General features: G+C 32.0%; 1 protein-coding gene and 1 pseudogene across 1 annotated transcript in view; both read right to left on the minus strand.

Moving 5' to 3' along the window:
* LOC147938472 (callose synthase 3-like) overlaps positions 1-1,172 on the minus strand; it is a 3,863-nt gene extending 2,691 nt beyond the window's left edge. The window contains exon 1 of the mRNA XM_087465651.1: positions 1,073-1,172. Coding sequence (XP_087321777.1) covers positions 1,073-1,172 — 100 coding nt within the window. The remainder of the gene's footprint in view (positions 1-1,072) is intronic.
* Positions 1,173-3,349: 2,177 nt separating this feature from the next.
* LOC147938473 (uncharacterized) lies at positions 3,350-6,553 on the minus strand (annotated as a pseudogene).
* Between the last annotated feature and the right edge of the window lie 5,410 nt (positions 6,554-11,963).

Consider the following 11,963-nt stretch of genomic DNA (forward strand, 5'->3'; position numbering starts at 1 on the left):
AAGATATGTACTCTAGATATATCAATAACATATATATATATATATATATATATAGCCAAAATGAAAGGACGTGGTGGGTGTGAATGTGATAGTCTAAAAATTTGTCTGATGAATCCGTTCGACTAAAAATTACATACGTCTTGTATACTTGAAAACCAAAGAAACCTGTTGTAATAACAGTACTTACTAGTATTTTTCAAAATAAAATAAAATAATAACAGTACTTACTATACGGATATCATTATATCAAAGTATGTTGCTAATGCTAGAAAAAACATATATAATTCTTCTTGTATATATATTTATTTTTTCATTAAGGATCGATTTTTTTTTAAAAAAACCTCTATACTTGCAGATTGTTTGATGGATGAATAATTATAATATTAAATAATAAAACTGGAGTATTCATAATTAGTCTTAGAGGTATTGGTCATTTGAACTAAGATAAAGACAGATTGTATAAGGTTACGTCTGCGTAAAGGGGGAATCAAAAGTTATCCATTTATTATGGAAGACAGTCGTCTTTTGTTTTGTTATTAATAAATTTGTATTAACAATACAATTAATAGGTAATTGCCATAAGGCAGATTTCCTAGCATTTCACAAAAACAGACAAATATAGTCAGGATATCATATAGACGCAATATGTTAATTACCTATCAACTGTATTGTTAATATAAGTTTACAGGATCTTGGTTACGGACCATATCACCCCTCTTCAAGCCAGATTTTGGAAGATACAATACCCACACATTTTATGTGGTAAGTATTGTCAGGGTGCATTTTAATATCGACAAAGTTAAGCCAACGGAGTATTGTTTGTGATTCTGGCTGTGCTTTGTGTGGTGATGATGAGGAAACAATCAATCATGCAATTTTTGTTTGTCCACCTACCCGGCAAGCATGTGCGTTATCTAAGGTAGCGGTTGGTCCAAACTCCTTTCCAACGGAGTTCGTGTACGAAAACGTGGATTATTTTTTGGGCCCTATAAATCTGGGTTCTTAGGTCTCGAGGTTGTCTTAGTTTATGTAGTATATCTGGAAGACAAGGAATGCAAGGGTTTTGGAAAACAAGATCGAGCAGCCTTATGAGGCTGTCTGACTAGCGGAAGACGAGGCGACGGCATGGCAACATGCTCAGACAGAGAGTGAGGATGAGGATCTACCCTCATCCCCACTTTTCCCCACCCTTGGTTACGGGGGCCGCAACTCCCCTTTCCACTATTTTATTTTTTCGAGGTATCGTTGTTTTATAGATGGCTCTTTGAAAGAGCGCGAATCGTTTAGAGGTGCAGGATGGTTTTGTACACTTCTTCAGGATTTGTCGCCAATTACGGGAGCCACCAATTTCCGGCGTAGTCTTTCCCCCTTACATGATGAAGTAAAAGCTTTCATCTGGGCTATATGTGGTGCATGATCGGACATGACTATAAGAATGTGGTTTTCTTTACATACTGTTCAAATTTGGTGAAGATGGTGTCTTCTCCTTCGGAATGGCTAGCTTTCTTTGCATACCTCGACGACATCAAGTTTGACAGGGAGAAATTTTCTTCTTTCTTTCTATCTCTTATCTCCAGAAATACAAATGTAATTGTGAATTATTTGGCACGCCAAACGCATACTTTTTCGCAGAATGTCTTGTACGTAAACAATTTTCCACCCAATTGAGTTCCCTGAACTAATTTTTTGTTGACAAAAAAATACAATTAAATCTTATTGGCTAATAGTTAATAAATACGTAATTCTTTTTTCATGAATAATGAATTGGTGCGATGAACATGTTTATATATATGTTATATTATTAAAATGTAAGGTTCTTTCAATATATCATATGGGTATTTTAAGTTTGAGAAACTGTATATTTCTAAGGAGTAATGCTCATGGTTTTGGGTATACTAACCAGGATACAAAGAAAAAAAAATACAAAACATTGTTAATTTGGAAAGTTGTATGTAATTATTACAACATTATATTTTATAAAACATTGTAGATTTTGTTGCTTTTAGGTAATCAAGCTCATCAAATTTTAGGTTTTAAATAGAGATTAATATGTATCATTAATATTCATTGCATTGCTTCGTGTTGGGGCAACGTCAAAGAAATGTTAGGCAAAATCTAAAAAGGTATAGTTTGGTTAAAATGACTTCCTATGCTTGTGAACGAGTTAAGATTCTTAGACTTTTGCATATATTTTAACCACATTATTTAATACCCACACGCAGTGCCGGCCCAACATTCATGAGGGCCCTACGCAAAAATTTAAAAATATGTTTTTTTCACCTATGACAAAAATTGGGAAAAAAGCCAAAAAAATATTCCATCTAATTTTTATTTGGAAGTTTAATACCTGGTCTTTTTTGGTTGGAAGTTTAATATCTGGTCTATTTTTTGTTGTCAATAAAAAGCTTCGTTTATATTTGTGTTGCCTGATTAGCACATCGGAGTTAACTCCGGTAAATGGCTTTGCCGGAATCACTAACTCGAGTTAAAAATTAACTCCACGTGGTTAATTAACTAAATGAAAGACACTGTTGCCCTTCACTATTATTTCCCCCAAAATCGAATTTGAGAGAGGAGAAGAACCCTAAAAAATCGATTTTCAATCTTTCTCTTATCTTTTCGTTTAAATCGTAAGAATGATTAGCCAAAGTTCAGGCTCTGATGCAAAATTCTAGCCGTATTTGGGGTCCTCTTTGCTGCAATTGTGGTAGAGCTACAACCGCTTGCAAAGTCATGGACAAATGACAATCCGGGTAGAAGATTCTTTAAGTGTGTTGTTCATGGTTTTGCAAAGTGGGCAGATGAAGAAAGGCCATACGGTTGGCAGAAGGTGAGCTTACGGGAGGCTAGAGATGAGATTAAGGTACTCAAAGAATCTGTGAAGGCAATGAATGTGAGTGGTTCCAACAGTACCTCCCATGATTTAGTGAACAAACATGAGCAAGAGAAGAAGAAGCTAGAAAGTGAAGTGATGGCAGCTAATGAGAGGGAAAAAATGCTTAAGCAGTTTATCTTATTGTCGTGGGGAGGGTTCATTGTTGTCATTGCTATGATCCTTGTAATTGGAAAGAACTAGGTTATATTTGGGGGTGGTTTCATTGTTGTTTAGATTTGTTTCAAGTGTGTTGTGTTGTTGTGAAATGTACTCCTATCTTGTAAGTTGCAAGTGTTTGTTTGAAATCAAATTATCCTAACTTCATTTCATTGATCCGAAAGAGAGTCATGTAGACATAAAGATCCAACATCCCAAAAAACAAAAAAGGGATCTGACCATAAGGAAAGGGGCCAAAACAAAGTCAATATCCTACATTGATCCTAGATAGTAATCAAAAGACATACAAATCTTATACTACTTCTTCTCAGGCTGCCACACATCGAACACCTTATCATTCCAAGGAGACATAAAAAAGACAGGCGGTTTAGGAGCTTCATCGGACTCTTTACCACGTCCCTTGCCTGAAGCCTTCTTGCCTGTTCCATTTTTACGGCCAGGAGGACGTCCACGAGCACGTCCTTTAGCAGTTGTGTTACCTAGACCACTTGTGTTAGCTGGAGCACTTGAATGTTGTGGAACTTGTGGTTGTTGTGTTGATTGGGTTTGAGCAACAGGTGGTGTTGATTGGCTTTGAGCCCTCTGCCACCTCTTTGGTGCATTGTGGGATGCTCCATGGATCATCATTGTCCTATAATAACTCTAATGTTATATCATTTTTTTGAAACCGATTAAAAACACAAGGATAGATTACTTACCAGACTTTTCCTTGGTCTCCCTCTCTTGCGTGGAGGAGCTAACTGTGCAGCTTGATTTTGACATGTTCCCTTATTGTGACCCATTTGCCTACAATTGCTACAAGTAACAGATTTACCTTCAACGAGTAAGCTTTGTTGGATTAGTCGATGATTCACCTGGCTCCTTAATCCTATCAAACTTCTTTGGACGCCCTCGTTTCTTCCTCTTATCAGGTATTTCAATGGACCCTTTACCTGTTCTCCTCCATAACCTTTCTCCATTTACGGGGTCTATGTTGTCCTTGTACGTGTCTTGCCACACACTTGCTTGTAAATGTCTATCAACATAGCTACGATTAAAAAATACACCATCAATCAATATTGTACATGAAAGTGAGTTAACAAGAAAGTATGTTGTAAAACTTACTCTTCGGCTTCACGGTTGTGTTCGTTGATGACATAAATGGCATGTGGACAAGGTATGCCTGTCAGCTTCCACTGGTTGCAAGCACACTCTCGGTGAAGGAGATTGACACTTAAGCTTCCACTCCCCTCTAACACCTCATATTTGTGCTCACTACTTTTTCAGAACTGAGCAAAACTTGGCTGACTTTCTGTTAGCTTCAAGGATTTCCATTACCTTCGGTGGGAACCTATCCTTACACTTCTTTGACTTCTCAGCAGTTTACATATACGCTTCATTGAGATTCTTCGAACTTCCTCCCAGCATGTTAATCACTGGCAACTTCCTAGCGTCTTTAATCGTTCTGTTGAAACTCTCAGATAAGTTGTTGCAAACATCCTCACAGCTGGAATGATATGAGAAGAAGGCTCTGCACCATGCTTTGGGTTCTGTTTTCAGCAAATCTTCATGCGCAAGTGGATCATATACTTTCAAGGCTTCCATGTTATACAAATAATCCCCTTCTGTAGCACTGTAAGCAATGGCCCAAAAGAAGCTTTCATGATCGTAGTCACCATATACCTTCTTCCAATTAGCGTATATGTGTCGAGCACAATGCCTATGTTCGGCTTCAGGAAGCAAATCACCAACAACATTGATTAAGCCCTTCTGCTTATCAGACATAATAGTCAGACCATGTCCGATACCCAAATCCAAATCCTCCTTCAGCCTCTCAACGAACCAAGCCCAGGATTCATTGTTCTCCACTCTAACTATTGCCCATGCAATATGATAAATTCTGTTGTCTGCATCCTGCCAACAGCTGCCAGAATCTCACCCTTCAACTCCCATTTCAAAAAACGCACCATCCAATCCAATAATAGGTCGACAACAGTTCTTCCATGTTCTTCGTAACTTCTCAAAACATATGTAGAACTTATCAAATTTTTGCTTACCATTAGCTTCAGGAATGGTAACAATCTCAGTGTGAGTCTCCGCATTAGACCTTTGAAGCTCAGCCTCATAATCCCATAGCTTTGCAAATTGTTGTCTTTGTGTTTCTATCACCAGATTGAAGGCAATTCTTCTTGCTTTTTGACAAATCCACTTAGACCCAGAAATCGTGTACCTCATCATAATCTCATCCTTAATGTCTGTCCATCTCAAAGACGGTCTTCTTCTTGCTTCATCTCTAAATAGTCTTCCAATCACACCCCTGCTTCAACATCTTTGCTTTCCCACTAACAGAATGATTATGCCTGTCAACATATGTTTTGACTACCCATTTGTGTATCCGCTTCTCCACAGAGCAGTGAATCTTCCAAGGACATTTCTTATGACTGCATATGGCCGCCAGAGCAGTACTACCCCACTTACACAACTTAACATCATAGTTCATCTTCAAGACATACCTTAATAGTTGGTCTTTGAAATCTTCACCATTATGAAAGGTTTGTTTTATCCACAAGTAAGGTGGCTTGTCCTTGGAGTAGTTAGCTCTCGATATTTCTCTCTCATGGCGTTCAAAGGTATCCCATTCTTCGTCTGTATCCATTGCAGGATCAGGACGTTCAGCATCCATGCATTGCCTCTCTAATTCTTCATCCTCTGCAGCTTCACGGGCAATGTTCTCTGCCGTTTTCACGTTCAGCTTGGCGTATAGCTTCTTCACCCGCTTGGTTAGTATCATCACCCTCACCTTCGGATCCTCTATTAATCTCCTCATAAAAAGCACAAAATAGAGGATCATCAGCAACAACTTCCTCTACCGGATCCTCTCCCTCATTATCTACTCTCTCTTCTTCCGCAGCCTCAGGCTCTCCATCTTCATCCTCCGCATCCTCAAGGTCACACTGCTCAACAGAATTAGACAAAGGACATGGTGCAGGTTCAGACGTAGCTTGCTGGATGTATATATCGGCTTCTCCACATGAAGACATAGCTTCACTACACAATTGTCTGATCCCACCATCTTTGTCAATGTCGATAACTCTTGCTGAAGCTCTGTCTTCTTGTGGAAGCTTGTACCATACTTGTTCCACTTGACCCGATACTCCATTCTCTGCGCAGAACTCTTCGAAGATTGTCCATGTCATCAGATCAGGATCAATCGACATATCTTTGGCTTTGATTCCTCCAATGTAGCTGAACAATCCATCCTTCAACACGACTTCTCCTCTAAAATGGATATTGAGTTTCAATTGCTCGAACCCACTGCATAATAAAATATGAAAGATTAATCCCACAAAAACTTAATCCAATCCGAAACTTTATCCAATCCTAAACTTAATCCAATCCCCAATCCAACCCGAATAGATTAGCCACGAAACTATTATAAGACACAATCGATTTCGAAGTCGCGAACCCTAAAATCCAAAACTTGCGAACCCTAAAATTAAGAGACATGAGAACATACCTCATCTCTTCGGCTACAAAATCACCAATACATGCGTAATCAAACGCCCATAACCATCGACTTCAAATATATCGAGTGAAGAAGTGGAAAGAAGAAGAAAAATCGATTTGGGGAAATGAAATTTAGAGATTGAAAAATCGATTTTTAGGGTTCTTCTCCTCTCTCAAATTCGATTTTGGGGGAAATAATAGTGAAGGGCAACAGTGTCTTTCATTTAGTTAATTAACCACGTGGGGTTAATTTTTAACTCTAGTTAGTGATTCCGGCAAAGCCATTTACCGGAGTTAACTCCGATGTGCTAATCAGGCAACACAAATATAAACGAAGCTTTTTATTGACAACAAAAAATAGACCAAGTATTAAACTTCCAAATAAAAATTAGATGGGGTATTTTTTGGCTTTTTTCCCGACAAAAATTATAGGTTTTCTATAGAGGCCATAACTTGATATTTGAAGGCCTTTTACATATCCTAAAAAGGAAAAAAGGTCTTTTACATGTAAATAAAAAAGCCCTTATACATATCTTTAAAATAAAAAGGCCTTTTGTTTAAGTGAAAAAGGCTTTTAAAAATTTAGGCCTGAATCCTTGGCTTCACTTACTTCCCCTGTGGGCCGGACCTACCCACACGCTACAAATTGATAGATTACAAAAAACACTCATAATCAATTTGTCAATTATTGGTTTTTTCTTCATATGACCAAATTAAATAAAATCTAAAATAATTAGAATATCATATACTTTTAAAATAACTAGGTTTTGAACCTACGCTACGCGTGGGTCTATTTGATTTATTTTGGTAAAAATTATATATGATTGATGACAGTTATAAATTATTAGCTTATATAAAATTTTAAAGTACAATTGATTGGTAAAAATTTTACTTTTTAAAAATATAAAAGTCACTTGTGTTAAAAATTTTACCTAACATATCCTAAACCGTTTCTTTGACTATCAGACTAACAAAACATTTTTATAATCATGAATTAATGTTTTCTCATATTTAATTGACCACCACCATCTATATCATTTTCATTGTCAAATTTTCATGATAAATGTCAACGTTACTTGGTGCACAAAAAAAAAAAAAAAAAAAAATGTCAACGTTACTTTTACCGTCCGATTCTTCATTATACTCTTCTTCTTCCTCTTCTTCATCAGCTTCCTCACATTCTTCCATTGAATAATCATTTAAAACCTTTTTTTAGACTACCACACATATTAACCCATCAAACTCTAATACCAAAATCATTGTCTCTTGTCTCATAAAATTTGTGCAATTTTACGGACCAGCTTAGTCACTACATGCACCCAATTATTGATACATTCACCTGTATATTTACTCGGTTTTAGATCCACATGTATTGAAACTTTTCAAACCAAAATCCTTAATACTACAAAATTGCAAATTACTTGTAGAGAAAGTAATATGAACACATGTATAGCTAATAAAACAAGTGTGTTTGTCATCGATCCTTCTTCTTTAAACTTCAAAAATTAACTCAAATAACATCAAATCAAGATCTTGTGATGTCAATCCTTCTTCCTTTGATCCAAAATTTAATTTTACAGAAAAAATATTAAATCATTTATAAAGTCATACATAAAAACATGTTTTAAATTTTTGAAAGTTAAATATTAATAATACTTAAACTTCTTATAGAGTTTAAATATTTATAATATTTTAAATTTTCTATGAAGGTATTTATAATATTTTTAAACATCCTATAAAGTTTAAATATTTATAATATTTGAACTTTTTAAAAGTTTTAATAATTATAATATTTTAAACTTTTTAAATTTTTAAATTTGGACGCCTGATAAATCAAACTTCCTGCTCATTCATAGTTGGAAGCATATTAGTCTTATTTATAATAGTTCTCAGCTATTGTCTAAAATTTTCTAGCCGATTTGGGACGTTGTAAATACACTTATTTAGAAGTATTTTAATATAGAAATTTAACATAATTTCAAAAATGTTAAATATTGAGTTGTATGATCGCGATTTGTCGTTTAAAAAATATTTTAATATAGAAAATTCTAAAATTGTTTAAAAAATGTTGATATCAAATAAAAAACCGGATCAAACCGAATAAAAATTTTAAACTTGGACGCCTGATAAATCAAGTTTTCCTGCTCATTCGTTGTTAGAAGCATATCAATCTTATTTATACTGGTTCTGAACCATTGTCTAAAAATTTTCTACCCAATGTGGGATATTGTACATAGTTCTTTTATTTCTATAAATTTAAAATTTTTCTTTTTCTAAAAAATTCTGGAAAATTAAAAAATGTTAATGAATGACATGTCAAATCATGATAGGTTGTTTAAAATAATTTTTAATATAGAAAATTCTGGAAATTGTATAAAATGTTAATGAGTGATGTGTCGAATCCTGATAGCTTGTTTTAAATCCTATGTGGACAGCCTTATGAGCTTATAGCTCCTACTTTTATTTAGTATAATTTCTCGAAGACATTATTTAAAATATACGAAGTGAAGAGAACTTTCAATCCATTAATGTACAAAAGATGAGTTTCCAACAATATATTTAAATAACAATAATAAAGAAATGTCAAAATCAGGTTAAAATTATTAATGACAAAATAAAATCTTTTTATTAGCACAATCCAAAAGATGAGGATCGAATATAATTATAATCATTGACCAAGTCTCTATATAAAAGCTAATGGCATCTTAATTAAACTAAAAGTGAGTGTGACAAATTAGATCTCAAAGGGGACAAAAAAATTTGTCATGCGTAAATGACCTTAAAGATTTAGTGACAATGATGATCTCATGCGTAAATGACCTTAAAGATTTAGTGACAATGAAGGTGGCAAAAAAATAAAGATATACTGTAGTGCCAATGGAGTTAGGTAATCGTTATTGACATAAAGAAGGAATATTATTAATAAATTATAATCTTATTACCTATATATAGTATATAATTATTATGAGCGTAATCCTATTTAGCTTACAGTATATGCTTTTTAAAACCATATAACATGTTAAGCGAATTCTTATGGATGAACTATGGAAAAACTTGGATACATCTTATGCATTATGGAAAAAACTGGATACATATGTTGTACTTAAGCTTCGAAATCATTATAGTATATAATATTATTTTGAAATATTGTTTTTTGAAGAACTTTTGAAAATAATTATATTTAACAATTCGGATTTGACAGATAACATTACTTGCTAGTTTGACAATTAATGATTTAGATGGCCAAGAATTTGATAGTTTGATGACGATATATAAGCAATTTGGTCTGTTTTACTGGCATATATCGAGTTCAATCGTTCTTAACTTTTCCAAATGCTATACAAATTAGGCTAGTTGACTATGCCAAGCAGAAAAAAGAGTTTGATTGTGGTATTTGTTTATTAAAGAATTACATAGATCGAAACAAATCAATTCTTTGTTCGCTTAAGAAATACGCCTTAAGAGTTCAAAGTTCAAACTATTGGCTATGATATTATCCAAACATCGTATGCACTAAAAAAGGTAATATGGAATAGTTTCAACGTTAAATAAGATATTACGTACGGTGGACAATATCGTAGAGTAATGAAATTATCTTATATAATTAAAAAAATTTCTTTTAATTTTTTTCCCCGAATTTGACACAACACAAGTCATCTAAAAAGTTGATATTTCTAAAATAAAAGAAAAAAAATAACTTGGATCAAAATAATATAAGATGTTCAATTTTTTTCTACTTTTGAATGAATTTTCTGTTTTGTTTATTTACTTTAATAGAAATAATTCACATAATATAATTATTAAATTATTTTGTAATTTTATTTCTTTTTGTCAAATTGTAATTTCATTCTAATTATAATAAACTGAAGTATATTTTATTATATAGAATTTATAAATATTTATAGAAAATAGATGAATACATATTTCGTTTTAAGAGAGAACAAAATGTATATTTAAAATTATAATTGATTAGCTTGAAGTTCATGTAATATATTTATATTTACAGTAATTTTGAATTTTTATATTCAAAACAAAAAAATCAGTTCTTTATTCACAATAAACTTATTTTTATGATTTTTCACATATTTTATTAACTTATATATTCTATCAAATTTTTGTAATTCTCATATTTATAAGCATATCCATGTTTTAAGACATTAAATTTTAATTGATTGCAATTATCTATTTTTGTTTATGTTATTTTTTTCACCTCCATAGTATTTAAGCATTGTAATGAATGATTAATAAAAATTAAAAAATAAAATAAATAATAAAAATATTAATATTTAATTGTTGCATTTTTGTAACTCTTATATATATTTTATATAACTGCTATGACCATGAAATATGATTGATATAAAGATTAGTGCAGCAACTATTACCCAATTGAATAGTGGATTTATAATATGATCATAACTACAATTTTCTTAATAAATATCAAGACACACATCCCATTTTTATATATCAAATCTCATAATATTGTAAATTCTATATTTTTTAGTATTCAACTAACATTGTCTTAATTTATTTCAATATATATGTTATGCTATTGTGTTTATAAGAAGTTTAACATGTGTGTATGATATATATACATATGTAAGCTATGATATATCTATATGTAAGCTATGATATATATATATATATATATATGTGTAAGATATGATATATCTATATATGTGATATTTTTGTTTTAGAATATGATGAAATATTTAACTTTTCTATCATCTAAATTGTTCTCAATTATTTTTGGGAAATTAGTACTACATATATATTATTCCTATATTATGAACATCAAGATAAAAGGTTTTATTTTCAATTGTACTTGTCATCCTTAAGATATGTCGAGTATTTTATTTTATTTATATATTTTTATTCATTTTAAAATAAATAATTCACATTAAATTATTATGTAACTATTTTTCAATTTCTATTCACTTATTAATATTATTCTAGTCATGTATCGTTTATCAGTATATAGTTAATTAACATATACAAAATATATGTTTATATTAATTTATTAAAACCATATTATTGTGAATTGTAAATATATATAAGTTAGGTTTTGGTTTCACTTATACTGGTACAATTAAATCATTTCCCATATGCTTTTAATATATGACTTCATCAATCATCTTGGAAAAGCGTCTTTAGTTTTCGATTACTCATCCCGAATAAAATTTATCTTCATAATTGAATCTAAATAATATAGTAAATAACAGGTAAGTTTTCTTGCATTTGTTGGATAATGGAAAAACTATTGAGGGAACTAAGAAACCTATAAAACAATAATTGTGGGAAAAATTTAATAATTTTTGTACAAGTTTTAAAAGATACTTATCTAAAAGAATATCAATGTAATATAAACTATTAAATAATCAATTTATTCAATAAGTTACTAAATTTCTTTTAAAATATATAATTATAT

Source organism: Camelina sativa, chromosome 9 (assembly GCF_030686135.1).
Source record: "Camelina sativa cultivar CO46 ecotype springtype chromosome 9, ASM3068613v1".
NCBI lineage: Eukaryota > Viridiplantae > Streptophyta > Magnoliopsida > Brassicales > Brassicaceae > Camelina > Camelina sativa.